This window comes from Coffea arabica, chromosome 7e (genome assembly GCF_036785885.1).
Source record: "Coffea arabica cultivar ET-39 chromosome 7e, Coffea Arabica ET-39 HiFi, whole genome shotgun sequence".
Lineage (NCBI taxonomy): Eukaryota > Viridiplantae > Streptophyta > Magnoliopsida > Gentianales > Rubiaceae > Coffea > Coffea arabica.
The window spans coordinates 3,902,139-3,930,010 of record NC_092323.1 but is presented as its reverse complement, the minus strand read 5'-3'; the positions used below and the strand labels follow the sequence as shown (position 1 = coordinate 3,930,010).

At 39.8% G+C, this 27,872-nt stretch overlaps 5 protein-coding genes and 1 non-coding gene across 9 annotated transcripts; 2 read left to right on the top strand and 4 right to left on the bottom strand.

Moving 5' to 3' along the window:
- Nucleotides 1-1,178: 1,178 nt before the first annotated feature.
- LOC113698374 (probable ubiquitin conjugation factor E4) lies at nt 1,179-8,185 on the top strand. Its single transcript, XM_027218179.2, has 16 exons — nt 1,179-2,202; nt 2,945-3,149; nt 3,348-3,499; nt 3,609-3,894; nt 4,565-4,717; nt 4,887-5,090; nt 5,205-5,317; nt 5,416-5,530; nt 5,885-5,974; nt 6,062-6,265; nt 6,344-6,439; nt 6,534-6,656; nt 7,218-7,310; nt 7,422-7,586; nt 7,692-7,781; nt 7,860-8,185. The coding sequence occupies exons 1-16, from the start codon at nt 1,376-1,378 to the stop codon at nt 8,037-8,039; spliced, it is 3,096 nt and encodes a 1,031-aa protein (XP_027073980.2). The 5' UTR covers nt 1,179-1,375; the 3' UTR covers nt 8,040-8,185.
- A 1,207-nt stretch (nt 8,186-9,392) lies between these two features.
- Nucleotides 9,393-12,645, bottom strand: LOC113699180 (uncharacterized). Of its 2 annotated transcripts, none has more exons than XM_072059876.1 (6): nt 12,366-12,645; nt 11,676-12,219; nt 11,147-11,285; nt 10,997-11,058; nt 10,277-10,415; nt 9,393-10,024 (listed from the first exon to the last, which is right to left on the bottom strand). In XM_072059876.1, exons 1-6 carry the CDS (start codon nt 12,511-12,513, stop codon nt 9,887-9,889), a joined length of 1,170 nt encoding a protein of 389 aa, XP_071915977.1. In that variant the 5' UTR covers nt 12,514-12,645; the 3' UTR covers nt 9,393-9,886. The 2 variants fall into 2 exon arrangements, with proteins under 2 accessions (XP_071915977.1, XP_071915978.1); XM_072059877.1 differs by having other exon boundaries at nt 11,676-12,216; nt 12,366-12,635.
- A 2,260-nt stretch (nt 12,646-14,905) lies between these two features.
- LOC113699128 (probable mitochondrial saccharopine dehydrogenase-like oxidoreductase At5g39410) lies at nt 14,906-17,266 on the bottom strand. The gene is made up of 2 exons (XM_027219250.2): nt 16,457-17,266; nt 14,906-15,728 (listed from the first exon to the last, which is right to left on the bottom strand). Exons 1-2 carry the CDS (start codon nt 17,135-17,137, stop codon nt 15,036-15,038), a joined length of 1,374 nt encoding a protein of 457 aa, XP_027075051.1. The 5' UTR covers nt 17,138-17,266; the 3' UTR covers nt 14,906-15,035.
- A 115-nt stretch (nt 17,267-17,381) lies between these two features.
- On the top strand, nt 17,382-17,453 carry TRNAQ-UUG (transfer RNA glutamine (anticodon UUG)). The gene has a single exon. It is a non-coding gene; the product is annotated as a tRNA-Gln (tRNA).
- A 430-nt stretch (nt 17,454-17,883) lies between these two features.
- LOC113698864 (pentatricopeptide repeat-containing protein At2g03380, mitochondrial-like) lies at nt 17,884-20,881 on the bottom strand. Its single transcript, XM_027218813.2, has one exon. It carries the CDS (start codon nt 20,518-20,520, stop codon nt 18,133-18,135), a length of 2,388 nt encoding a protein of 795 aa, XP_027074614.1. The 5' UTR covers nt 20,521-20,881; the 3' UTR covers nt 17,884-18,132.
- An 82-nt stretch (nt 20,882-20,963) lies between these two features.
- Nucleotides 20,964-26,533, bottom strand: LOC140010926 (uncharacterized). Of its 3 annotated transcripts, none has more exons than XM_072058583.1 (5): nt 26,163-26,533; nt 25,113-26,012; nt 24,699-24,940; nt 23,752-24,469; nt 20,964-23,257 (listed from the first exon to the last, which is right to left on the bottom strand). In XM_072058583.1, exons 3-5 carry the CDS (start codon nt 24,936-24,938, stop codon nt 21,291-21,293), a joined length of 2,925 nt encoding a protein of 974 aa, XP_071914684.1. In that variant the 5' UTR covers nt 24,939-24,940; nt 25,113-26,012; nt 26,163-26,533; the 3' UTR covers nt 20,964-21,290. The 3 variants fall into 3 exon arrangements, with proteins under 3 accessions (XP_071914684.1, XP_071914683.1, XP_071914682.1); XM_072058582.1 differs by having other exon boundaries at nt 25,113-25,223; XM_072058581.1 differs by lacking the exon at nt 25,113-26,012 and having other exon boundaries at nt 26,163-26,532.
- Nucleotides 26,534-27,872: the final 1,339 nt, after the last annotated feature.

The following is a 27,872-nucleotide window of genomic DNA, read 5'->3' as shown; positions in this document are numbered from 1 at the left end:
TAAAATTATTCAACACTAAGAATTGAGGTTTTGAATTATAATCTCCATCTTCCCCTCATCGCTTTTTAAATTCCAATCTTTACGCGTGGTAATTTTTCTTTTACACACTGCTTATAAAAGGCAAGAATATTGATGAACGTGAAAATTGATAATAACTTGAACATTAGTAGATTTTTCTTTGAGCGACAATTATATTTCGTCTCGAAATATAATTGTCGCTCAAAGAAAAATCTACTAATGTTCAAGTTATTATCAATTTTCACGTTCATCAATGTTTTTGTCTTTTATTAGCGGTGTGTAAAAGATAAACTACCACATCATGTGAAAATTAACATGACACCATCAACTTCAGGGGAGAAAAAAAAAAGGAAACTATCTCCTAGTCCTTTTTTTTTCCTAGTTTGTTTAGCAAGTGAATAAATTGATGATTGCAAAATATCAATTCATCTGATGACTGATGTGTAGGAAAAATAGCCAAAAAATAATGTTAACTAAATCTAATAAAATGAAACTTGAGTCGTGCTAAGCACTGTCTTAAAAAACTATTTCAGGAGGTTGAAATGTTTTTCCAAAATTAAACAAGGCTTCTTCTTATTATAAACAAAAAGGATCAGAAAAAAGAAACTGTTTCAGAAGCTTGAAATGTTTCCTCAAAATTAAATAAGAAGGATCAGAAAAAAGAAAAATAACTACAAGAAAACTATCTTGGACTGTTTAACCCATGCATAGGAGAGAGTGCAAGTCCGTTAGTTTCTACTGAAACGACTTAACTCAACTTCCCTCTCACGAGCACGAGCCCACACTAGTTACCTATCTAACACAAATCCAATAAAGAATTAAGTATTATAAAGTGATAAGAAATCCCTTTGATTTTTTTATATGGGACAAGTTGTTTTGAAATACTCCTTTACTTACAACATGACACACATCCACCCAAAGTAAACTACGATAATTTACCAAAATTTACTGCAGATTGGATATACTTATTTGTTACCACTCCAGAGCGTCAAGTAGAGCAGTAGTCCAAGTAGAATCAGGAAGGTGTTTGTTAGGAAAGGGTCAAGCGTAGTTTATATATAAAAAAATAATAATAATAATTCACGTCGAGAAATTGTCCCGTTTACTTGAGAGTTCCAACCTCAGTTAAAAGCTGCTCAAGTCGGTACTCCATCAATTTTATAATCATGGGGAAGCATTCCGTATTTGTTCACGACTCCAAACATCGATTTCTCCATGTTCGCCTGCTTCTTTCTTTTACCTTGTAGACTAAACCAAACGAAAGAAAAACCTAATTTCAATTCTCAGCTTAGATTATAGTATTTATTTTTTTCCCGCATCTACAGATATATTTAGCTAGCTGCAAAATTTTTAATCAATGGCGACGTCTAAGCCGCAGAGGACGCCGGAGGAAATCGAAGATATTATTCTTCGAAAAATATTTCTGGTGAGCTTAATTGATTCCATGGAAAATGATTCGCGAGTGGTTTACTTGGAGATGACGGCAGCTGAAATACTCAGCGAAGGGAGAGATTTGAGATTGTCTCGGGATTTAATGGAGCGGATTCTCATCGATCGTCTCTCCGGAAATTATGTCGCCGCCGAACCGCCGTTTCAGTACCTGATCAATTGCTACCGGCGAGCCTACGAGGAAGGGAGAAAGATAACGTCAATGAAAGATAAGAATGTTAGGTCCGAGATGGAATTAGTAGCGAAACAAGCCAAAAAGCTAGCGGCCTCGTATTGCAGGATTCATTTAGGTAATCCTGACATGTTCCCGAATTGGGATACCAATAAGTCGAGTGTTTCCCCGCTGCTTCCTTTGATTTTTTCGGAGGTTTCTACGGCTGTGGATGGATTCGATAGCAGCGGAGGAGTGTCGAGTCCGCCGGGGTTTTTGGAGGAGTTTTTAAGGGATGGAGATTATGATAGTATGGAGCCTATTATGAAGCAGTTGTATGAGGATTTAAGAGGAAGTGTGCTCAAGGTTTCCGCTTTGGGGAATTCTCAGCAGCCTCTCAGGGCATTGTTGATGTTAGTTAATTATCCAGTGGGGTCGAAGGCATTGGTTAATCATCCTTGGTGGATACCCAAGGGCATGTATTTGAATGGGAGAGTTATCGAGATGACTAGCATTCTCGGCCCTTTCTTTCATGTTAGTGCTTTACCTGATCATACTATCTTCAAGAGTCAACCTGATGTTGGGTGAGTTTGAATGTTTTTTCACTTCTGTTTTTGAAACACATGCAAGATTATCTGGGTAATGATTGATGTATTGGGTATCTCTACTTACACTTTTATGATGCTATTATCTCTATCCTGTATGCAACACTATTTGTTGGTTCATTGCCTACTTTCCTTGGTAATTGAATAGCCGTCTTGAACTATGCTTTTCATAGTTTTGAAGTTGTTTTTATGAAGTTTTTACAGGTTCGTGGTTATTTGAACTAGAAAAAAGATGTGCTTTATGGTGAGTTATTAAGTCAAACATGATGCTGATGTTTGTTTGATTAACTAGTGGCATGCTACACCTTAATTTGCTGAATGTTGTCAATGTCCGCAAAATATAGTCATAAAATGTCTCTGCAGACCTTATAACCTTTTTGGAGATTTAAATTCAGGAAATATTTCAATGTTGCTCTTGTTATTTGTTTGTTCCTTCATTTGTTTTTGTGTGTTCACCGTGTTTTTTGGGGAGGTAAGGCTTTTAATTTAAATTTCTACTCCCTCTTAATGGCATGGATAATTAGGAACGATCTAACATTGGCTCCCCTTTTTTGTCTGTTATGCATAATCTGATTTCACCACACCAATGCACTTAGAGAAATCATCAAGTATTTCTTTTCTATTAATCTGTCGTTATTGGTACAGATGAGAAACTATAGCTTTTTAATGCTCTATTAGATATGTAGCGTGACTGATAGTTTTGTCAATTTTAAATCATCAGCCAGCAATGCTTCTCAGAATCATCTACCCGCCGTCCAGCTGATCTTTTATCCTCATTCACGACAATCAAAACTGTTATGAACAATTTATATGATGGGTTGGCTGAAGTTCTAAGGTGTCTCCTTAAGAATACAAGTACTCGTGAGAATGTCCTGGAATACCTAGCTGAGGTGATAAATAAAAATGCCTCAAGGGCTCATATCCAGGTAAGCATCTCTTCAACCCCATATCAACTGGCATTTGCAGTGCGTCTCTCTTAGCATTGGATTAGTCAGTTTGAGATCAAATGAACTAGAAACTTCAGAGATTTTTTGTTCTTAATCATATTTATTGGGATTGGGCATCCTTTTCCAGTGCCGCTTGTTCACTATTTGAACTTTGAACATCAAATTTTTGGTCAACAGGTTGACCCATTGTCTTCCGCAAGTTCAGGGATGTTTGTGAACCTCAGTGCTGTAATGCTTCAGCTCTGTGAGCCATTTTTGGATGCCAGTTTGTCAAAAAGGGACAAAGTTGATCCCAGATATGTATTCAGTAGCCCCCGTCTGGAATTAAGGTCAGAACCATTTTAAATATTGCCTCCAACCCAAAATGGGAAAGGGTTCTTGCTTAATTATTGTAGGATCGATCAAGAGTCCCTGATTGTTGCTTACCCCCTGTAACAGAGGATTGACTGCACTTCATGCATCATCTGAAGAAGTATCTGAATGGATAAGCAGAAGCAATCCTAGTAGAAGTACTGATGGAGAAAACAGGTTGCTGCATTCTCAGGAAGCTACTAGTTCTGGTAGTAATGCTGGCGGACCTTCTTCACTCAACGATGACAAACCAATGTCACATTGCAGCAAAAATGCTAAATTTTCTTTCATTTGTGAATGCTTCTTTATGACGGCAAGGGTACTCAATTTGGGCCTGCTAAAAGCGTTTTCAGATTTTAAGCATCTTGTTCAGGTAATGCACTAATACCTTAATACACCAGGGAAGATGAAAACAGTTTTTTTCCTTTTCTTTCTTGTTCATTTTGTGTCTATTTTTTCCATCAGACAAGCATATTGTCGTACCTATTTCTTTTCTTTTTTTTTTGTTTTGGGGGGGGGGGGTGTGAGGGGAGGGGAAGGGTGGCGGGAGGATATAGGTGATGTTTTGGTGGAATTCTAATTCCTTCCTATCAATAACACTCAACTTCCCTGAAGCTGACAGGATCCAGGAAGTAGAAATGTAGTGTTCAGTGATCTAGTACAAGTTTCTAATTCCTTCTTATCAATTATACTCATCTTCCTTGAAGCTGACAGGATCCAGGAAGTAGAAATGTAGTGTTCAGTGATCTAGTTCAAGTTGGCTATGTCATTGTAATTATTAGATCTTTGCAGTTAGCCCACCTTTTTCGAACACCGTATCTACAATAGTGTATCCTGATCAGTGGACTTCTCTTGTCATGTAACATGGCTACTTCTAGCATAAATGAGTGCTTCCGCCCCCACCTCTCTCTCTCTTGCACAAGCCCCTTCCCATTCCCGTGCAACTGAAAGGAGGACAGAACTTGTGCTTCCTCTATGAAAACAAAGTGAATTCCTGTCCATTTAAGTAGAGTTATGCTGTTCTCTTATCAAATTCTTTTCAGGACATTTCAAGATGTGAAGATACGTTATCCACCATGAAAGCAATGCAAGGCCAAGCACCTTCTCCACAACTACAGCAGGATATAGATCGTCTTGAGAAAGAAATGGAGTTGTACTCACAGGAAAAGCTATGCTATGAAGCTCAAATACTGAGGGTACAACTTAGTATTGCTTCTATTGTTGTGAATGTGCTTTTTTGTAGCCTTTTGCAATGGGCATATTTGCCATCAGGATTGAGATTTAATGGCTCTCAACTTTTCATTCCCTTAGGATTTGGCTTATGGCATAACAGTGCTGTAATGATACTTTTCGTTCAATGTACAGGATGGAGGGCTTCTTCAGCGTGCGTTATCTTTCTACCAGTTAATGGTGGTCTGGTTGGCTGGCCTTGCAGGGGGCTTTGGAATGCCTTTGCCATCAACTTGTCCAATGGAATTTGCTGCTATGCCTGAGCACTTTGTGGAAGATGCCATGGAGTTGCTTATATTTGCTTCTCGTATTCCTAGAGCTTTGGATGGGGTTGTGCTGGTACAATAATATATTATCCTGATTTAGGTTTCACATTATTTTTCACTAGCTTTGTTCTGATTAAAAATCCTATTGAGTGTCTGATTTTGTTTATTCTTTTCAATTTTCTTGAAGGATGATTTTATGAACTTCATTATCATGTTCATGGCAAGTCCTGAGTTCATAAGAAACCCATATCTAAGAGCCAAGATGGTAGAGGTACTCAACTGTTGGATGCCCCGTAGAAGGTGATCTTTGGAAAACCATTCTAAACTGATGAAAATGCTGATTTCATTTATTCTTTTGTTCTTAATTATACTCACTGGTTAATATTTTGGTATTTCAGTGGTTCATCTGCAACAGCTACTCTTTTTGAAGGGCATCAACTCTCTTTGGAGTATCTTGTCAGGAATCTTCTCAAGCTTTATGTTGACATCGAATTCACTGGTTCCCATACTCAGGTTCTTCTCAATTTTTTATTTCTCTTTCTTTTTTTTTTCAAAAAAATGTGTTTATTGCTCACTAAACAGGAAGGAGGCTATCACTGGACCACTTACTTAGCCTGTGAAACTGCCTTTTGAGTGTCTCATGCATGCTGGCCCTACTATATTGGAAAAGTTTAAAAAATGAAGGATTTGTGCATGACTATTGACACTTGTTTATTGGGAGAATACAGTGATGGTTTGGTTATGAATTTTGTGTTCCACTATCTTTATCTTTTCAATATCATGCTGTCTTCTTTTATTTGAGAATTTTGAACTGCTGATGCATATTATGAACATTCAATTTTCCCTGTTTCTGGTTGCCATTTGCAGTTTTATGACAAGTTTAACATCCGCCATAACATTGCTGAGCTTCTTGAATATCTATGGCAAGTGCCAAGTCACCGAAATGCATGGCGACAGGTTAATCTTGTGACTGAATTTTTTGCATTCTGGCTTTTGATTTTCTAATAAAGTAAAAATGTGCTAAAATCTTGTGTGCTGTCACAGATTGCTAAAGAGGAGGAAAAGGGCGTTTATTTGAACTACTTGAACTTTTTAATCAATGATAGTATTTATCTTCTTGATGAAAGTCTCAACAAAATTCTTGAACTGAAAGAATTGGAAGCTGAGATGTCTAATACTGTGGAATGGGAGCGAAGACCTGCTCAAGAGAGGCAGGAGAGGACTCGACAATTTCATTCTCAAGAGAATGTCAGTGCCAATCTTTATGTTTTCTTATTTGAATTTAAACATGGTTCTTTGAAAACTGAAATTCTACGATGTTTGTAGATTATTCGAATTGACATGAAATTGGCAAATGAAGATGTGAGCATGCTGGCTTTTACTTCAGAACAGATTACTGCTCCTTTCCTACTTCCTGAGATGGTACTGTCTTCTTCTTTACTTGTTGCCTAGTTTCCAGATACAGTTATCATATTCTTTTGATAATTATCATATTGGCAAGTTTCTTGTTTTCCAGGTTGAGAGAGTTGCCAGCATGCTGAATTATTTTCTGTTGCAATTAGTTGGGCCCCAAAGGAAATCTCTCACCTTGAAAGATCCTGAAAAGTACGAATTTCGTCCAAAGCAGTTGCTTAAGCAGGTTGGCTCGGAAGCTAATTTTGCATGTGAATATTCGTATATGGCTAATATGTTCGTCAAACATCTGAGGGTTATCGAATCTTACTGATTACTATCTGAAGGATTATGTAATCCTTTCTTTCCAAAAACTGTGTGAAGACATAGCAAAATTTTGCTTATTATTGATGAATATAGTCGAGGCTGTCAATAGTTATTCGTAATCTGGTAGTGGGTTTAGTTGGGTACTCGCTTGTAACCACATACTTGGTTGGGAGCTGGCATATATTCCAGATACATGTCCAGTGTGGTTTGATAATGTGTATGGAGATACATAGAAGTGCATACTTCAAGTATAAGGCCCCCTTATTATGCTGCCTTGGCCAAAATGAAAAAGCAGGAATAATCTGGATTGAGAAAGTTCCTGCAGGATCAGTGAGCTTATGTTCTTCTGATTTTTCTATTTGCCAAAGTGCTACTGATTGCATATGTAACTAGTAAATTCTGTGCGTATCTGTGCCCGTCTGTGTGTTTTCATTTCCCTGGGGGTAAAAGGTGTTCTGATGGTATCCTTTACATTTTCAAGATTGTAAACATATATGTCAACTTGGCAAGAGGAGACAAGCAGAAAATTTTCCCGGCTGCTATCACCCAAGATGGGCGGTCCTACAATGAGCAGGTATTTTCATCTAAAATAAAAAATCAGCTTCTTCTTAATTTTCTTTTGCTACAAAGTGACTTCATGATTATTTTGGTGTCTAATTACATGAAATCTCTTTACATGCCCCAGTTATTTAGTGCTGCAGCTGATGTCCTTAGGAGAATTGGAGAGGATGCGAGGACCATACAGGAATTCATTGACCTTGGTGCAAAAGCTAAAGCTGCAGCAGCAGAGGCCATGGATGCTGAAGCAGCACTTGGAGAGATACCTGATGATTTCCTTGACCCAATTCAAGTAAGTGTTAGATGTGAGGCTGAGGTGGATATGTGCTAGATATATATTATACTGCCATTCAATTTCTTCAACGCTTCTTTTTGTCTGTGGCTTGTTGCCTTGCAGTATACTTTAATGAGGGATCCTGTCATCTTACCTTCTTCAAAGATAACGGTTGACCGGCCAGTTATCCAGAGGCATCTTTTGAGTGATAATGTACTCCCGAACCCTTGCTTCATCAACTGTACATAATTTGTAATTGTTAATGTTAATTTTGCCTGTTCTTAATTGCAGACGGACCCGTTTAACCGCTCTCATCTTACTGCGGACATGTTGATTCCCGACACTGAGCTAAAGGCGAGAATTGAAGAATTTGTCCTGTCCAATAAATTGAAGAAGAGCGGGGAAGATCTGAGTTTGCAGAACATCAAGGCAACAATACAAACGACTGATACAACGTCTTTAATTGATTAGGATATTATTCTGCACATTCCTGATATTGTGAATGATAGTCTTGTTGTGCATTAGCAGTCAGTGGATATGTTGAGTCGTAACGCAGCATGTGTTGATATTGGACCCTGTAAATCAATTATGAGGTTATAGCACGGGTGATTTTTCTTTTTCCCTTTGCATTTTTCAAATTCGCTTCATTCGGGTTGACTGGAAAAAAAGGATGGGTCAGAAGGCGCTTGAACCGTGCATGCTTCATTAGTAAGGATTATGGATCACTGGGTGTACTCTGGCATTGAGAATGGGCTTTGTAGCATTGCCTTCGTTTTTGTTTGATGGATGAGTCGAGCTTGACACAAATTAATACCTGTGCCCAGAGGTGGCAATTTTGATCCAATTCGATTATATCGGCGTATCCATCTCACTTAAATGGTTGCGGATCTATCCTAAATTGTAATAGGTCCGAATGGTTATCCATGTAAAACTTGGATGGTTTTTAGTAGATGGTCCATATAATCTACCAACATTCTTTATTTTTTTTAAAAAAAAATCCGGAAAAACAAAAAAGAAAACATGAAAGACAAATCTGATCTTCTTCAGTCTTACATCCTTCGATCATCCTCGATCATATGTAATCCTTTTTCTCCACACCACCTCATGTGATCAACAATGGAAGACTGTGTATTGCTCTCTCTGGGTCTACCTTTGAAGTTTGTCTATGTGAACTATACAAAAAAAAAAAAAAACAGCTATTTAAATCATGCAATTTCTTTTGGACTAAATTGAGTGTAAAATGTCCTGCTAAAAGGAAGATCATTGCATTATTTTTTAGTTCATATTTTGGTTGCTGATGGAGGAGGATTTTCAAGTTGGCCTCAAATTGATACCTCCTGATGAGATCTTCTTGATAGTTTGGGATGCAAAATTGACTTCTACGTGTTGAGATAAATAGGGCAAGAAATTGGTCCTATCAAATTAAAATTAAAAAAAAAAAAGTAGACAGTTGGAAAACCATCACCCATTAAAGTCCAAACTATCAACATCGGTTTGGAGTGGATTGGATGCATTCAATTCATAAACTATTTAGATTTTTCCACGAATGATCCAATTATCCTTTTTGCTACCTTTACCTATGCCCATAAAACAGTCTCAGCGACCTCAATAAGAAGAGGTTAGTGTGAGGTCAAAGAAACAGACCAAAATACCAGAAATAATTTTAGTTCCATAGAAGCAAGAGTGACATGTGGTAGCAACATGGAAAGAACTGGACACTTCTTCATCAAGGACAACAATACATCAATTACATAAACTTCAGTTAAAAGAGAAAAAAAAAAAAAAAAAAGGTGGTATGCAAAGATTTTATGCTACATTTTGCAATTTTCTCTACTGTAGTTCGTTGTACATTGAAAATCATTGCATAAACGAGTCACAGAATAATAGGCGGTCAATGTTCAACATGTTTATTCTGTTCAGTACAACCGAGGATTCCTTGACATTGTTAACTCTTAAGATATGAGCATTTTCTCGGAGAGCTAATGCATCCAAAATGATTTACCTTCATTTGGCATAGCCCAACAACGTGCATCCTTTCGTATGCCTCGCTTCATTTTTAACCATCACTGGGAGAAGCAAAAAGTTTTCGCATTTTGTTCTGATTAAGACAAGCCGCTGAACCAGTCTGCGTGGGTGTATGCTGCTCTTTCTAGGGTTTGGGGAAAGGGGGGTTTTTTTTGTTTTTGGTGGGGTGGGGGGGGGGGGGGGGGGTTTTGGTTCTGGAGGTTTGGTATGCGGTTCTTCGAAGCACCACAGAATACCTTCTCGGGGTTATGAGTCTGTAGTTTTGCCACAAATGGAAACAAATTGTCGTTTATTCAGAGCTTTGATATAGGCTGGTCCAGCTTCCGCTTAGAATATTCATTTGCAATACTAATTGCACTCTTACTGTGGCGCAAAAAGAACTCCGCAAGCAGAATTTGACTCTCTTGCGATGTCAGATCTCCATGACAACCCTACCAGGAAAGACATCAGCAAACGTTTTAGTCAGTCTATTTTCATTTACCAGCTTAAAACAACAAAAAACCTTCATAGCATGTATCTCTAACCAGTTTCTCATATTACCATCTACTAAAAATAGCAAATTGACACCCAATTATCAGACCATTCGAAAGATCAGTAAATCAAATATATATCGTCACCAGACTAAAATTCCTACAAACATACTTGCCTCTAGCATGTAGGATGCAGCAAAATAAAATCATTACCATCCTAGAATTCCTGTTACAGATGGCTTGGTGCATAACTATGCCAGCAGCAACTGAAACATTGAAAGAATCAACCATGCCATTCATTGGAATATTGCAACGCAAATCCGACAGTTCAAGAGCCTCATCGCTTATACCCCTGCAGTCATAATGTGACATAGTCTGTCAAATGGTATAAGTGAGAACACGATGTGTTCGAGAAGAAGTTTTAGTCCATTGCGTACTTTCTAACTTGTGCCAGAGTAAACAGCCACAGGAAAGATGGGGCATTTTTTTGTCGTCACCACTTTCTAACTAGGTTTATTCATAAATCAACACTTAAAGAGACACATTGGTAGAAAAGATTAGTAGAAAAGGTATAAAAGATCCAGACAGCGACCTGCTATGTTTAACCTGAGCATTTGATCCATTACAACAATCTTTGATGGGAGTTATTGATCATGAATTCTATTTTATGCAAAATAAATCAATAAACAATAAAATAAGATAAAGAAATAGGATTAATATTTCCTACACTGACAGTGTATACACTATCAGCGTTGAATGAATGATAATTATGCAAAATTTGAATTTAAAATTTAATTTTTGCACATATGTCATAGATCCAACGGTGATAGTGTATGCACTGTCAGTGTATATAAGATTTACTCAAAGAAATAAGGCAGTAAAAATACAGATATTAAAAGACCAAATCGGGACATTGTGAGAGCTGAAGCATACTTATTCTCATTACCAACAACTATTGCTGTTGGATAAGTCCAGTCCATATCATAAACAGAAACCTAAAAACAGCACCAAATACTCAGTCAAGAAGAGCCTTAATCTGAAAAGGCTGGATAGCAGCAAAACTGGGAAGGCTCAAGAATATACCGTATCAATCCCAACATGCGTAGTAGCAATACGATAACCACGTGATTTCAAAACTTTAAAGCACTCCTTGGTGGAATCCCAGAGTTCAATATCCAACCACTTCTCAGCTCCCATGCTGACGTGCCGATTGTCTCGGTACCTGCACAGAGTGCAAGGAAAAACTAATGCAACGCATACAATGAACAGGATTCAAAAGATTATGCATAGAACTGTTGACCTCAGGGATACAATTTCTGAAACACATTCTTCAATTTAATTTTAGCTAGTGTAAACAACAATAATGTTAGCAGAAGCAATCTTAAATGTAACTATGTAAGCAATAAAATTTTGATCTTTTAACAAGGTAATCCACCGATATAATAATTACAGATCATTCATACATAATTAACTGTAGAAATGAATACCAAACGCAAGCATTGAAGAATTAACCTCTAACAAGCATAAAAGGAGTAGTCGTATTTTTAAACCCAACCCCACCCCCCTTCCCAAAAAAAAAAATGGAGAGAGATCACCTCAGGCCTTATTGCACCTTTTTGAACTTTCACAGGAGACGACGTGAACGGACTGAAAGCCTAATGCATCAGCAGACCTAAACGCCGCAGAAACATTACCAAAATCCGCAAGTCCTTCAACCACCAAACACACAGAATAACTCCGATTGTTAACCACGTTTCGAAACCTCTCTTTCCTGGACACCATGATATACGGATCCAACGCCTCCAACACTTGAGCGCTGCTCAAACACACACCGTTGTCGGCCTTGAAGTTATCTAAATAGGGGAACCATCGGTCTGTCCCGCCTTCGCAGCGGGAGCTTTGGGTAGCCTCGAGCTTCCGTTCCATTTTCATGAGTCTGGAAACGTCGTGGTCGTGGTAGCTCTTGGATTCGGAGAGCAACTGTTCGACGGTGTCTCTGGACGAATCCTGGGGAATTTCCAAGACGACATTTTGTCGAACAGGTGCGGCGGCAACCGTAGAAGCAGAAGTTTGGAGCTGAACAGCTCCTACTCCATCAACACAGCTGCTCAAATAGAAACGCCTCCTGCCCGGGTAAGACTGGTTTCCAGACCCTGCTGGCGCAAATTAAGCAGCAAATTATAACTATTTAAAAGTGGGAAAAAGATAGGAATAGTGGTAGCGGTTTGAGAACAAAAATTAATATTAGCTCCAGTAAGTAAGGAGTAGCAGTAACAAAAAATGAGTATGCGTAGTTAAGTACCTGGTGGGTTGAGGGAGCAGGAGGAGAAGAAGTGGAGAGGAGAAGAGGATGAAAGAGAGAGTCTGGTAGAGAAGCAGAAGCTGCTTGCATTGGATTCCAGACGAGAGAGTGGCATGCGGAGCCCGGCTAAGGATCTGCAGGCTGTCATTGCCAAACGCCACCACCACCACCACTAACATGCGCCGAACACTTCCCCTATTGTTAACATCATCTCTTTCTTCTTTTTATTTTATTAGAGACAGGAGGAGAGCAAAGCTCGTCGAAATTGGGGGTGGCTCTCGGGGTCATAATTGTAATTTAGCCAAGTGGATCAGCCCCCTTTTTTGCTCATGGACTCCTAACTAATCCATAATCCCCCACGCGCCAGATTGGCCCACTTTCTTCTTCTTCTCCTTCTTCTTCTTCTTTTTTTTACGGTCTATTTGATCCCTACTTAATTTTTTTGATCAATTTAATCCCTATACTTACTTATCGATTCCAATTGAGGAACACCACAGCGGTGCCATCTTATAATTTCGATCAAACTTCTAATTGAACACTTAAGCAGGTGTATTTCGGGTATTTCATTGATGAGGATAAAATCATTGTCGGCATTTCGAGTATGTCGGTTACTTCACCCTGTAATTTCGATTAAACTTCCATTGTTGGCATAAACCCTCCTCTCACCGCCGGAATAACTACTCCTTCTCTTCCCAGCAAGTGAGCTGCCATCCCTCGAGTACCTCCCGCGACAATAGGCTACCAGGAAGGAAGCATTTGGTCGCTGTCTAATTAACTTCTAATATACCTGGTTCAGAAAAAGCAAGGAGCAAATGCTTGAAGTTAGCTGCAGTGACAGGCGTTCTGGCCTCGTTGGTATGATCTATGCTTCTGCACTTATATTAGCCAGTTGTTTTGTGGACTTCCATTTTTTTTTTTTTTTTGTTTCTGGGTCTTGCATTTTTGTTTAAACTTTCCTGTTGATTTAAATCAATTCATTGTTTGTTTTAAATTGGCAAGTCAGCCTGGCAGCCTGCATTTTATTAAAAAAATTTTTGCAAAGGCTGCAACAAAAAAGGGAATTAGCTCCAATATTCCTTGTGAGGAAAAGACGTGTCTTTTCTGCTAAACCAATGAGATTTTAAATTTGACTCAATCGGAGAAACAACTTACTACAAAATAGGAAATGAAAAGATTGCTTAAAAACAATTTGCTTAAAAACAAAAAAAAAAAAAGAGGACGATAAAGAAAAGAAAAGGAAAGTACAAATTTTTTTTTTTTTGAGAGAGCCTTGATTGTTTCAAACTAGGATGCTATTTGGTCGTGATAAAATGTGAGCACCTGATGTTGGTCTAATCAGCAACATCCCTCAGATTCCGGCTCGAAAAAACTAACCGTCCAACTCGTGGCACCCAGGGGTGCGGCCTCCAATGCTGGTCGAATGTGGTGCGGTGCTTTGCGCTGCCATTGTGGTTAAGGAAATAAAGTGGCACTTTCGCTAACAGCTATAACTTTTGGTGCAATGGTAAGCGCTTGATCCTGACAATTGGTATTAGAGTGAGGTCGCGGGTTCGAGTTTCCCTGACTGTTGCTGGGGGAGGGATTGTTGGCCTAATCAGCAACATCCCTCAGATTCCGGCTCGAAGGGACTAACCGTCCAACCCGTGGCACCCAAGGGTACAGCCTCTCATGCTGGCCGAGCGTGGTACGTTGCTTTATGCTGCCATTGTGGTTAAGGAAATAAAGTTGCGTCTTTGCTAACAGCCATAGCTTTTACTTTGCGCTGCCATTGTGGATAAGGAAATAAAGTTGTGCCTTCGCTAACAGCTATAACTTTTGGTGCAATGGTAAGCGCTTGATCCTGACACCTGATTGTTGTTTCAAACTGGGAAGTGATCTTTGCAAGAAACGAGCATTCATCTTCCGATTATTTTCAACATTTTCTGTTTTTACATGTCCTCTCACTTAAGGCTAAAAGTTGCAGGGCCCACCTTACCGGCAAAGGCAAAAGGCAGCAGCAGATGGGTCGCGGTAAAAGCATGAGGGAAATTACCGAAAATTAATAATTTTCTTTTTGGGCTTTTTCTTTCTGTTGATGGGAGTTTCGATGGGATTTCGCCGGAGATCTTTGCTAGAGAGATAGAGGAGCTTGAGGCTGAGACAGCGGGTAAGAGGGCTGAGAGTGCCATTAAGACGATTGTCGTGGAGGTTGAGGAGGCAGAACTGGTCAAGGGAGGAGAGGGAGTCGATGGGGCTTCAGAAATACAATCAGAAATACCTGAAATATCCTTGCTTAAGTGCTTTAGAAGCTTGATCGAAATTACAAGATGGCGCCGCCACAACGTTCCTCAATTGAGATCGATAAATAAATATAGAGATTAAATTGGTCAAAAAAATTAAATAAGGATCAAATTGACATTAAAAAAAGTTTGGGAATTAAATTGATCATTTTCCCTACAAGTAAATTAATCTTGTCTTCTCTCTCGCTCTCTCTCTAGTCTCTCCCACTGTATCCTGCGATTTTTTTTATTAATTTTTTTATTGACGAGGCATCCTGTGAGTTCGAGAAAGAAAATATTTTGAGGAGTAAAAACTTCAATAATACATATAGCAGTGAGCAATGTCTCTCAGCCAATGGATAATGGATAAGTTATGTAAGAAAGGGCGTTGGTGTTTTAGACGTATCCTTTCCTAGGCAGGAAGGCTATTCTTTGAAATAACGTCGAAGCATATTCCATGTTTCTGGAGTCTTTCTTGAAGATCAGTTGGGCCAAATATAATCCCAGGGGTGAAAACTCCGCCTTTCGGCAAACTTTCACGCTGATGCAGTAGGATCAGACCACATTGAACCAGAATAATTGGAGTTGTCAAATATCCAATCTCAGGTCCAATTACTCTAGTTATTATTTCCAGATCAGGTTTTGCGTTTCCGCTGGTTGCAAGACTGCTATCACTGTATCCATGCCCGACGAACCACATTTTGAACGAAGCGCTGCTGACTTCATCTTCAGTTGGACCCTTCTTCTTAAACCACCCAAGGCTGAAAAAAGAGGGAAATTTCAAGAGCAGCCGCCTCCCGAATGAATTCTTACCGAAGAGCCCAATGAAGACTCCAACTGCAATGACACGAAAAATGCCCAACAGAGACTTTGTCCCCATCTTAACACCAAAGTGAGCGGGCTTTACGCTTGACCAGAAGGTCTCCCTTCTTTCGATTTGTTCAGCATCTTCATGAACGCCAGCAATGCCACGAGGATTTTGTGTCAGACTTACCAAGGTTCTGCGGACAACAATGGAATCGGCTGATGGTAGCTTCACAGCCCAGAGGTCAAACTTCTTCTGGTGTTCAACCAGGGATCCTTTAGGAGGTGGAGGGCCAGGAATCTGAAACGAGTAGGAAACCAGAGGATTAGCAAAACATACAGGTTCACGCAACACTGACGCACTTTCAGAGCAATTCAACCGAGTAAAAGGACACAAGCAGTCGGGGTCTTGATGTAAAAAGAAAACACGAAACTTGTCACGGCAAGTAGAACTCAAATCTGGAAAGGATTTTAAGGCCCGTCTCTCTTAGATATCAATCCTACCAAAACTACACAACCAGAGACCATAAGCAGATACGCAGATAGATTAGCAGATACGCAGATAGATTAGCAAGTAAAAGATAAAGGTTATGCAAGTACTACTAACACGTAACTGACGCACTTTCAGAGCAATTCAACCGAGTAAAAGGACACAAGCAGTCGGGGTCTTGATGTAAAAAGAAAACACGAAACTTGTCACGGCAAGGAGAACTCAATCTGGAAAGGATTTTAAGGCCCGTCTCTCTTAGATATCAATCCTACCAAAACTACACAACCAGAGACCATAAGCAGATACGCAGATAGATTAGCAAGTAAAAGATAAAGGTTATGCAAGTACTACTAACACGTAACATCCATCATTTCCGGATTTTCCATAAGCCACGGTAACCAAGAAACGCAACAAATTGTTAAAAAAAAATTACAATTTTAAATAACTTAACACCAAGAAAGTGAAACAAAAATGCTGCTAGTGATATAAAATTAATAGTAGTAGTGTACTAGTACTAGACCGGTACGTAGAGGAATTACCAAAGGGCGAGGTTTCTTGGGTCTGGACCGCCTCAGTTCCTGCAATTTATCGGCATTAGCCACCCCGAGAACCGCCGATTCGTATGTCCCAATATTTCCGACAACTCTTTTACTAGATTCCAGGCTCAAGTAAGCCTCGACCCGGTTAGGCACGGCAGGAGGGACCCACTGCCTGGAATTGAACAGCAGTCCCAACTCAGCCGGAACCGAGTCGAACCCGCAAGCGGAAATGACCAAAGAACCCTTCTCGGCCGCCTTCTCGTGGTACCCAGCCTCCATCCTCTCCATAAACTCCGGCTCACCGCAAATATCCAAGTAATCACATCCGGAGTCGACGCAGGCAGCCACCACGGGCTCGCCGTAGAGCCGAAAGGGGCCGACGCAGTTGAGGATGAGCTTGGCTTGGGAAGCGAGGCGGCGGAGGGAAGGGGGGTCGGAGGTGTCGGCGGTGAGGATGGGGAGGTCGGGAGGTGGTGGGTTTGGGTGGGCAGCCCATTTGAGAGATTGGGCGATCTTGGAGTGGGATCGACCCGCTAAGGCAAGGGTTTTGAGAGGGGAAGGGGAGGATGGAGTGTGGAGGAACTTGAGGGCTTCTCTGATGACATATTTGCCTGTGAAACCCGAGGCTCCGAATATAACGACGTCGTATCTGGGTTTCCGGTTTACTTGATCGTCCTGCATTATTTTCAGCAACAATTCTACGCTTGCCAATGGTGGAGAAGATGGGGCCTTTGATCAAAATGTGGTAAGATTTCGGGAATTCCGATTGGAGACCCAAACGGCGACTACTGCTTTGGCCTTTTGGTTTTGGTTGCGTGCCGTTTCATTTTTTTTAAAAAAAAAAATTCCCGTTATTTCCGTTTGACCAGTTGCCTGCTAGTGAAATGTTTCAAGGTTGACTTGAAACAAAAAGTTGCGCACGAGGGGTTCCATGGTGTAGTGGTTAGCACTCTGGACTTTGAATCCAGCGACCTGGGTTCGACTCCCGGTGGGACCTTTTTCTTTTTGATGATTATTGTCTTGTCTGTTCACACTCACCAGTCGCCAGCTAATTTTCTTGCCATTCCTGCTTTCTCTACTGTTTTGTTAAGAAAAATGGGACAATTGCAGGAGAAAAAAAAAAAAAAAGAGCTAGTTCGATCTTTGGCTCATATTTTGCTTGACGATTTAGGGAGGTAGGTTAAGAGATGGACGGGGTAATGGATTGTTGAATTACAGGTCAAAAATAACGATCAGAAAATGTAGTCTTGACTGGAGTATTTCGTAAGCAACAGAGGCAGAGAGGCATGAGTTTCAAGTGTCAGCTGCCAGCTCCCCAAACAAGTACTCATCCTATAAGTGGTGGCGGAGTTGGGTGTTAGGGGTTCGGACTCGATAAATTAGGGGGAAAAAATCGGCAAGACATCAGAAGTAGAGGAGAAACGAAAGGAGAATAAGCAATCTTCTGCTTGTATACACTTTTCTTTTGGTATACACTTCGTTTTACAGGAATCAGTGGAAAATCTTCCACGTTAACTAAATAATATCTTGACAAAAGGATTGGGACTTGGGAGCATTGGATGCCTGCAAAAGGCAGCTTGCCTCGATAGACCCTCAGGCCATTTCTTATGATCCATTGATGTATATACAACCCTGACTGGTAGCAAGTACCAAATATTTTGGTACCAGGATAAATGTCATGAACCACTCAGAAGACCCGTACATCCAAACTCTATCATGCTATTCCCTGCAAATCCTTTCAAGCCTCTTCTTTCTGCAATGCTTCTCAGTTTAGCTACTTCCTCCCATTTCTCTTGTTCAGCTAACAAATTTGACACTAAATTATATGCACTAGGGTTCTGAGGCTCCAGTTCCAACAGCCTCCTTCCTATTATTTCCCCAATATTGATATTTCCATGAACTCTGCAAGCAGCAAGCAGAGCACCAAGTGCAGAAGTAGCTTGGTCTGATGGCAGAAATTTTAGAAGTTCATATGCTTCTTCAAGGCGCCCTGCTCTGCTTAATAAGTCCACCATACAACTGTAATGCTCACCTGAAGGAGTTAATCTATATTCTTCTTTCATAGACTTGAAGACGCACAAGCCCTCGTTTACCATTCCTGAATGACTGCACGCAGAAAGTACTGACGTGAACGTTAATCCATCAGGAGGAATCTTATCCTTTTTCATCATGTCAAACAATTTCAGTGCTTGAACACAGTCACCGTGCATTCCGTATGCTGATATCATAGAATTCCATGTTGCCAATTGACGTTTAGCTACATGCTCAAACAAATTTCTCGCAATGCTTAATTTTCCAAAGTTGCTATAAGCAGTAATTAGACAATTAATCATAGGTTTGTCTTCATTCAAAAGTATTCGATATATGCGAGTATGAACTTCCCTGGCCAAACTCAGACATCCAAGCTGAGACAATGCCTGAAGTAGACTGATTAAAGTGACAGAATCAGGATTAAGTTTTTCTTTCTGCATCAGCCGGAACAGGATCACAGCTTCATCAGCACGGCCACCATTAACATGAGCTGTTATCATTGATGTCCATGACACTGTATCCTTCTTTCCTATCCTGTCAAAGACTTTCCTTGCGTAGTTCATGGTGCAGCACTTTGAGTACATGTTAATAAGTTGATTTGCTATATCCGTATTCTCTCCAAACCCATGTCTGAACGCATGTCCATGGATGCACTTGCCTTGCCTTGTATCTTTCAGATCTGAGATTGCAGAAAGCACGTTCAGGATTGTACTTACGTTTGGCCTCAAATCCATCCTTACCATTTCATGAAATTCCTCCACGGCCTGAGATGAAAATCCATTTTCAAGATAACCAGCTATCATCACATTGAAAGAAACATCATCTTTACGATGCATCTTATCAAAGACTTCCTTGGCTTGAATTAGTTGGTAACATTTCGAGTACATATCGATTAGAGCTGTGGTAGCAACAAGATCAAGCTGAAATCCATTTCTCAGTAAGTAGCCATGGATACTCTTGCCTCCAGACAAATGCCCTATATATCCACAACTCAAAACCCCATTGGCCAAAGTAATAATATCAGGCACATAGTTTTGTTGAACCATTTGAAGAAAAAGTTGCAATGCTTTCAAGGGCTGCCCAAGTTGCAGATGACCAGTAATCATAGCATTCCAGGAACCGATTGTTTTCCAGCTTATGTTACCAAAACTCAAGGCTGCTTTGCCAGGGAACCCGCACTTCATGTACATATCCATCAGACTAGTTTCAAAGACTTCATCCAACCATCCAATCCCTTTCCTAATAGCATATCCATGAATTGATTTGCCCTCTTTAATAGCTCCATACACTGATACAGCCTGCAATAAGCTGACCAGAGTTATGCGATTTGGTTCAAGTTCTTCCTTTTGCATATAACCTGCCACTCTGAAAGCCTCGCAAGAACGATTATCACCAACCTGAGCATATGCAGTAATCATTGAAGTGTAAACAACGACATCTCTCGCAGTAATTTCATCAAACACTTTAGCTGCTTCGTCAACGTCATCATATTTGTGATACAACCCAATCAGTGATGAACCCACAAACCGATCACCATTTAAGCCAGACTTGAAAGCATCCACATGGAGACTTTTTCCAAAGTCTAGACTACCCAACTCAACGCAACTTTTCAAACCAAAAGTAATTACTGAACCATTGATACCAATTTTTCTACGCCTTAGTCCTACATAAAGCCCCAGAACTTCACCAAAATGAGCAGCTCTGAAGTACCCAAGAATAATTGAATTCCAGAGAGAGAGATTGTTACAAATGATTTTACGGAAAACCCATTTAGATTCAGTTAAAAGATTGAATCTTGCGCACGAATTGATAAGCTTAGAGCCCAAACCAACGTTGTTTTCAAGACCATGTGTTAATATGCAAGCATGCAACTTTTTTAAAGAATCAATGTCCAGACAGTTGTCCAAAAAAGAAGCAAACTTCTCAGAAAGCGGTGAAGAAGTTTCAGAGAGGATCCGCAGTTGAGCTTTGACGCAGGTAAACTTGGTGGGGTTTTGAATTAACGCGGGAACTATGGAAGGAAGCCCTTTCATATCTGTTACAGTTGACAAAAACTGGTGAATACCCCCCAGAAATAGCAATCATCTCCTCTGCTGGACTTGGGAGTGGAGCCAAATTCCTTGGAGAATCTATTCGTTTGGGTGTTATGTTTAGGAAACATAAAATTGACCTCCTGGTAAATACCGCTAGGAGACAGTAATTGGTGAAGTATGATTTATGAACCCAGAGTATCGCGTCTGAAATACAATTATATTGTTGTCACACCTTGAGCCGGCTGGCCTACCACCGCGGCAACCAGGCTCTACACGAGATTTAGTTTGAACCATGTGAAATACGCAAAGTCTTTACGAGGCAGAAATTTTGAGAGAAGCATATAGAATGTTAGACAAGAACAGTTGCTTCTGATATTGGACAACCAGCAATAACTATAGTTTAGGGACTCAGCTTATGGTAGTGTTTTTAACTACTCGCGGAAGGAGGAAAGAAAAAGGGTATATCATAAAAAATTTAAATTGTTGACTGCAAACCGTCCATCTATGTTACAAATTAGGTTATCTATTACAATCTGTGCACAATGATCCGCTTCTTCGAAAAGGCAAACAAATGTTACTTGGAGGGTTTTACAACAGCTCGCTTGGGAAACTTTAACATCCAAGCGCAGCCATAATCACAGACATATGATAGGATTTAATTCGCAGCATGAATCCTAATTGCTGCAGCTGCTGACTGCTAAGTTTCAGCTCTATCAACTCTGTTTGACAATCTCCGATATTCTGTTTACCTTTACCAACTCTCAACCAACTTATTTTTTATCTAAAGAAACAGTAATGGTTCCATTCGTAGATCTTTGCCTTGGCAAACGCCTAGTCTTCTTTCCCCACCCAGTTAAAGTTTTATCCTCGAGTTTCACCTCTCTAGAAACAGGTTTCTGCTCTAACGGAGGGTAAATTGCATCTGCTTTCTGAGGATGCGTAACCCCTGAACGCCTTCTTCCCCTGCCATTCTTAGCAGCACTTTTTCTTGATAAGCTGGACTCCCAATTACAACCACTAGCTCTTAGCACTTCTTCAAACGTCCGAAAATCCTCAGTCACCTCAAGCTTTGACAGGGAAATCAGACCAGGAAGTATATCCCTTTGGAAGTCCTTACGCTGCCTTCCTCTTCTTGCTTGCCCTCTTCGGGGCCGTCTTGACAATTTAGTAACATGTTCATCATCATCCTGATTCTGTAAAACTGGTGCCTCGTAATTATACAGGTAGTTCTCACTTCTGGCATCCTTCAGCTTCAATGTCATAAATTCAAAATAATCCATACCATCAGGAATCAAATCCTCAGTAAATGCAGCATCTCCGCTCCAGTTGACAACATTTGTGTTGCTCTGATCATGGCACTCAAAAGAAGACACAATGTCCACAAACCATTCAAGGCAATCATTCGATGTCCCGTCAAGTGATATGAATGTCGCATGTTCTGCAGTATCTTCTCCACCAGAGACTGAGATTGCAACTATAGCCTCAGCCGCGAGTCTAATGAGATCTTCACAAGGGGCCTTGCTCCCATCAGATGAAATTTTAGTATCTTTTTCTGATTCATATGCAGGCACCAAGGGAACTTCCAAGTCCATTTCAGTTGTTGCAAGTTTCACAACAGCTGAAGGAAGGGAGGGTGCTGAACGAGCCTCCTCTTCAGTAACAGATAAATTCAAGTCGATGGGACATCGTAAACAAGAAAAAGAACTGTTCATTGGTTCCTCTGACTTTAGATCCTTTCCTCCAGCCTGATCTACAGGACCAACTTTTTCTACCACGGAATCTTGAGCATTATCACCATCAGCAGCCAAAAAAGCCGGCTCAGTTGCAAAGTTTAGATCATTGGAGATCCTGAGTTCATTGCTGGTTAGGAAATTACTGTTCATTATAGTAGAACTACATTTGTCAACTTCAGTATTTTTCTGCTCGTTCTCATGAATAAGAAGAGGTAAAGTAGTTTCCTGTTTGTCTGTCAAGACCTGAGAGGAAAGCGAAATAACTTTAGTTTTCTTGAAAAACTGCTGAGAATTGTGCTGCAAAGAATCCAAATTTAGATGATAAGAGTTGCTTTTTGCTCTGCTCTGTTCGTATCTATATTCTGTTTCCATAAGATGGACCTTTGATCCCTTCAGAACATTTTCACTTTGACAATCTGCAGACAAGTTGTAATGTTCAGAAGCAACATCATCTTGAAATGCATTAGAGGTAATCTTGGCAGTTTTAATGACCTCAGCAGACCTCCAGCCCAAGCAGTCCAAACCCTCAACAGAATTTACATGATCTGTAGGTGGAGATATTTTGTGCACCAAGGCACTGGTGGTCGTGTTGCTGATGAAGTTACAATCGATTGCTGAATTGCCCATTGACTCCTTGGCATTCAACTGAGGACAAAGAGAGAGACCATTTTGATAGAATACTCCATCTATTGAGCTTGGAAATGATGATCTTCTGCCTGAATCAACAGTCTCTTTAACTTCAACAACTGATGGTTTGGAACTGAGTTGATCATATTTATCTGTACCATTGACCGTATTGGTATGAGTAACCAATGATCCATCATGCACTTCGAAAATATCAACACCAAAAAGTTTTCTTTTCATCTTTCTTTCAGTCTTTCTGATTTCAGATGTTGAGAACTCATTGATTTTCCTCGGCTCAGCTGGGGATGACTGGGAAGCTACAGGCGAACTGGTAGGACTGCCATCTTTCATGAGAGAAGGGGCATCAGGTCTCATTGGCTCTGAAAAGGTGGGGAAAAAAAGGAAAAAGAAAAGAAGTTTAGAAAGCACCACATCAAAAACAAACTGTCTCACAGCAACCCTTTCATGCTGCATAAATAGGAAGTGAACTTTCGTGCTTCCAACATAATAAATTCATTGATGTGTTTTTTGTCGACAAAACCTGATTTTCAAAAGTCAAACTAAATGACAGGCAGTAACACGGTGAATGCATCACTAATAGCTGAAAATGTACAATTTCAGAGAATTCAACATATGGGAGATGGAGACTTGAGGTGAACATGAAACAGCAACTTGAGAAGAAAACAATGCAAGGAAAAGATTCCCATCTGATAATTTGAAGGAACAGCACAATAGCAAGTAGACATTTATAAGTTATGTTTACTAGCTTTTAAATCATATCGCAACTGCTCTCTTTTATTCCTCTTATTTGTTGACTGCAGACAGTCGAAGCAAATTCCACCAAACATTTCTTTCGTGGAACTTAGAGGCGTACCTGTCCGTACAGGATGAAGGATTGAATTTGAAATTGCAGATAAATCTACCCTTTGTCTGTTATCCGAAGTGCAAGTGCAGGTGCCTAAATTATCAGCAGAACCTGAAATAGAGGTTTCTTCAAGCAAGATGGGTTCATTCAAGTCAGCCAACTCATTCTTTCTTTTTAAGTGCCACAGGGATCTCAAAGCATCGCCATCCTGATGGAAATTAAGGACACTGAAATTAAGTGACTTCATATCTCTATCATGCAAATTCTCATTAGTGCTTGGCCCACTGGCTGCAGAGTTGCTCTTAACCCCAGACAGTCCAGAGAATCTCTCTTTGAGGTGTCTTTCTTCATGATTCATATCCACTTCGGCTGGACTTTCAAGGTCAATCATTCTTCTCTGAAGCAAATTTCCGTTAGAGCATGGAGGTCCACATATTTCTGAACTTCCATTCCACCTGGAGGGAAAAGCCAGCATATTCTTGTCCTTGCCAAAACCAGAGAGGGACTTCTTGTCAGCGGACTCTGACATTGATGATTGACCAAACACCAGATGCATTGGAGTATGTGCAGCATGCTGTGTAGGTTTAGCATTGTCACAAGGAATATAAGATGAGCAAGGATTCAAACTAGATGTTTCTGCCTTTATTTGACCTTTCTTTACATCTCTTCTTCTGAATACGTCCATGAGCTCCTTCTGTCTTCCATAAAGACGGTGGAGTTCTTGGAGCTGAATTGTTATAAGTATATGTTAAAAGAGGGAAACAATCTAATAGGTGGTAAGAAGGTTAACAGATGGTACAATTCTCTATGAACCCTAATCGTGAAATGGGTGCTTTAGAATTCAAGTTTTCCTATATCAACCTCATATATACGAGTAAATACTACAAAATCAACCTTATACCCATTAAAACTTTGAACTCAATTCCCTGTAAAGTGAAGGTTCAAAGTATGTATACCTGATGCCTGAACATTGATTCATGCTTTAGAATCATTTGCCTCACTTTTTCCTTGTTGTACTCAATAGAGCCATTGACTGTTACTTGCCCGGGCAGAAGGAAGTCACCGAACTGACCATTTTTTGGGGCTTTATCTTCATGATACACGGACCAGATGTCATTGCTTACAATTGCATTTGGACCCCAAATGGAACAGTATCCTGTCGAATATCTTTTAGAATGAAGTATTTGAGTTCCCATTCCTGCAAGCAACTCAATGATAATCACAACCTCAGCTTCAATCTCATAAAAATCAACCAGAATAGTAGGCTTAGTAGCTGATTGAGCAAACATGAAAAACACTTGAGTTGCTACAAGAGAAGTCAAGCAAAACAATCAGACAATGATCAATAGCATAAATGGATACAAAGCAACCTTTGAGTGGGCAGATGCTCTAAATGCTGTATAGATATAACTCTGCTAGCAGTCTAATTCGACGAACGTTCCATGGCAAGTTCAAGAGGAGTTGTCTTGGATGGTGAAGCACTGGAATTCCAAAACCTTTGCTCATCAGTTGAAGCGGATGGTTTTACCCTCACGGTCTATGAGATATAGAGGGCCTGTAATGCTATAATTTTCCAACATAAAGGTGCTTCAGCAAGGATTATTCTGGCTGCTACTGTTCGAGAAGCTCAACATTTTGTTCATGGTTGGGGAAAAATTCCTAGAACTCGTGAAAATTGGATTCTAGCTGTAGAGTGGGGCTTAGATTTTAAGCAATTTTGTCAGTTTATAATGTTTAGTGTTATTTTGCTGATGTAGTTTGAGAATTCCTCATGTATGTGATGCTTTGCAAATCATTAATAAAGCTCTTTCTATTTTGCTCAGGAAAAAAATCTGGTCGGACTTAAAGCCCCTGTGGTTACCTCCACAAAGAACCAAGATTATTAGGGATGACAACAATCGCAATTCTACTTTGCTGGGGATCAAATATGCGCCTTCTGCCTCAGAATAATGTTCTATTCAGTAAAACTCCCAAATTGGGATACGAATACTTTAGAAGTCGTATTTGTTTATAAATATAAACAAGGGAAAATAAAAAAAAATAAAAAAAAAGTGAGGAAAGAGAAGATTAAAAACCACAAAACTATGAGAAGAAATTCCAATAGTATAAGCATGCCAAGCAAGCTATAGGATGAAAAGGAGGAAAGAGCTCGAGCAATCAATGCTTTTCTTTATCAGTAATCAATGCTGATATCAAGAAATGAATGTACACGGATGCCCTTTGGAGGCCAGCCAAACTGGACGGCGAATTATGTCTTTCCGTTTGTCTGCCTGAAGGTTGCAGAATCAAACAGAACATAGAAAGTAAACCACAATCAAGAAAGAAAAGTAACAAAATTTAGACGGAAAAACAATGAATAAATAAACAGAGTATAAGTGTGTTGAAGGCAACAGACAGTTATGGAGAAATATGAGGTGTACCTCCCTCTCTTCAGAACCCTGTTCCTGTCTGCAACCAATTTGAGAAGAATCGATCAAGAATATTATTTTCACCCAACAGAATGAGAAGACCAGAATAATCTTCCCAGAAGTGAAGAGGCGATGACTCCCTCACTTTCTTCAAGTTAGGAAGTGCAAGTCAAAAAAGGGCAAGACTTGACTTGCTCCAAGTCCAAAGCCCAAAAAACAAATTAGAAGGAATCTTTGCGCTAGCATTGAAGAGCCTCGCTAGATCACCATCATCCCACGACCAAAACAAACGATGAGAAATTCACTCTGTGCTTGCAGCTGCTGGGCCACTTTCTTGATCAATCAGCAACCGCCCCACCCAACCCCTCCTTCCTCCCCCCCCCCCCCACCCCGAGCGGGGGAAAACAAAACAAAAGAAAAAAAAAAGTTACATTCTACGTAACATAACAGCGGGAGATAAAGATCTCTGTGTGTCTGCGTGTACGCAAAATCCAAATGAAATGTCCCAAAGAAAAATGACTTCAAATTTGTCCGCATACGTGGTCACTTCTTATTTTATTTTACCAGGGCTGCATCTACGTAGAATAATTTTCTTTCATCCTCGGCTTCCCTACTTTGGCTGTCCTCATGATATTACTGTATATGATATTATTATTCAGGATAGAATAAAATGTACAAAGGATCGTACAAATTATAAATTAGTTCATGGCGGACACTACATTATTACAACCAGTAAATAAGCAGGAGAAAACCAAAAATAATGGGCTTGAAATAAGCAGTTGTTTTGGACATTTTCAAGATTCTCTCAACCTTCCATGCTTTTTGGGGCAAGTTATTTAATTGTGAAAATGTCTGTCTTACTTTTCGTTACATTTTGTCCATACATGTATATTTTCTTTCAACTAAAACACTAACAACTAAACTTCTGAACGGAGGAGAAGGAGAAAATATGAGCAATTGAAAATTCGAATCCTTTTCTCAAAAAAAAAATTTTTGAAACCTCAAAATCTTGCGAGAGTACGTTTGGATTACAATTTTTATAAAAAAATATACAGCATTAATTTGATATATATATAAGATAGAAAGATAATTCAAATATGTCTTCACGAAAGGAATTTTTTTTTTATTATTAAAAATGCCTGCTTACCAACTTCTATTCTACGAGGATAGGATAGGATAGGACGGGAGAATTTAGTAGAAACAGCAGCCCGACTGGACCGGACTCGGGGCTGGAACGGTTGTCAGTGCAACCGTTCCGGAAGCTTGTGTGCATTTTACATAAAGTGTAACATCATTTGTACACGATGTAACACTAGAATAATATTGTCAAAATTGAGTATTAGTAAAGGTAAGAAATAATGGTCAAAGTCAAGGTTGAATAGGAAGGTGACACTTGTCACCCTTTAGGTTTAAAAAGATTGTTTGGATAGTGTATTATTTGAAATATTATTTAGAATAATTACTGTAGCACTTTTTGTGATATGATGTATGTGAGATAAAAAGGTGATTGGTAATATAAAAAGGTAGGTTGGGAAATGTATTTGTGATGCAAGCGAAATATTATTTAGAATAATTTTAGTATCCAAACACTCCATCCCACATATATTAAAATTTGGACCCTACAAATTTTGTTGGTCAAATCTTAGCCATTAACTGACACCCCTGCCCCTTCTCCGACTGGACCGGACAGTTTCCTAAAAGTATCAACCCAACTCTTCTATC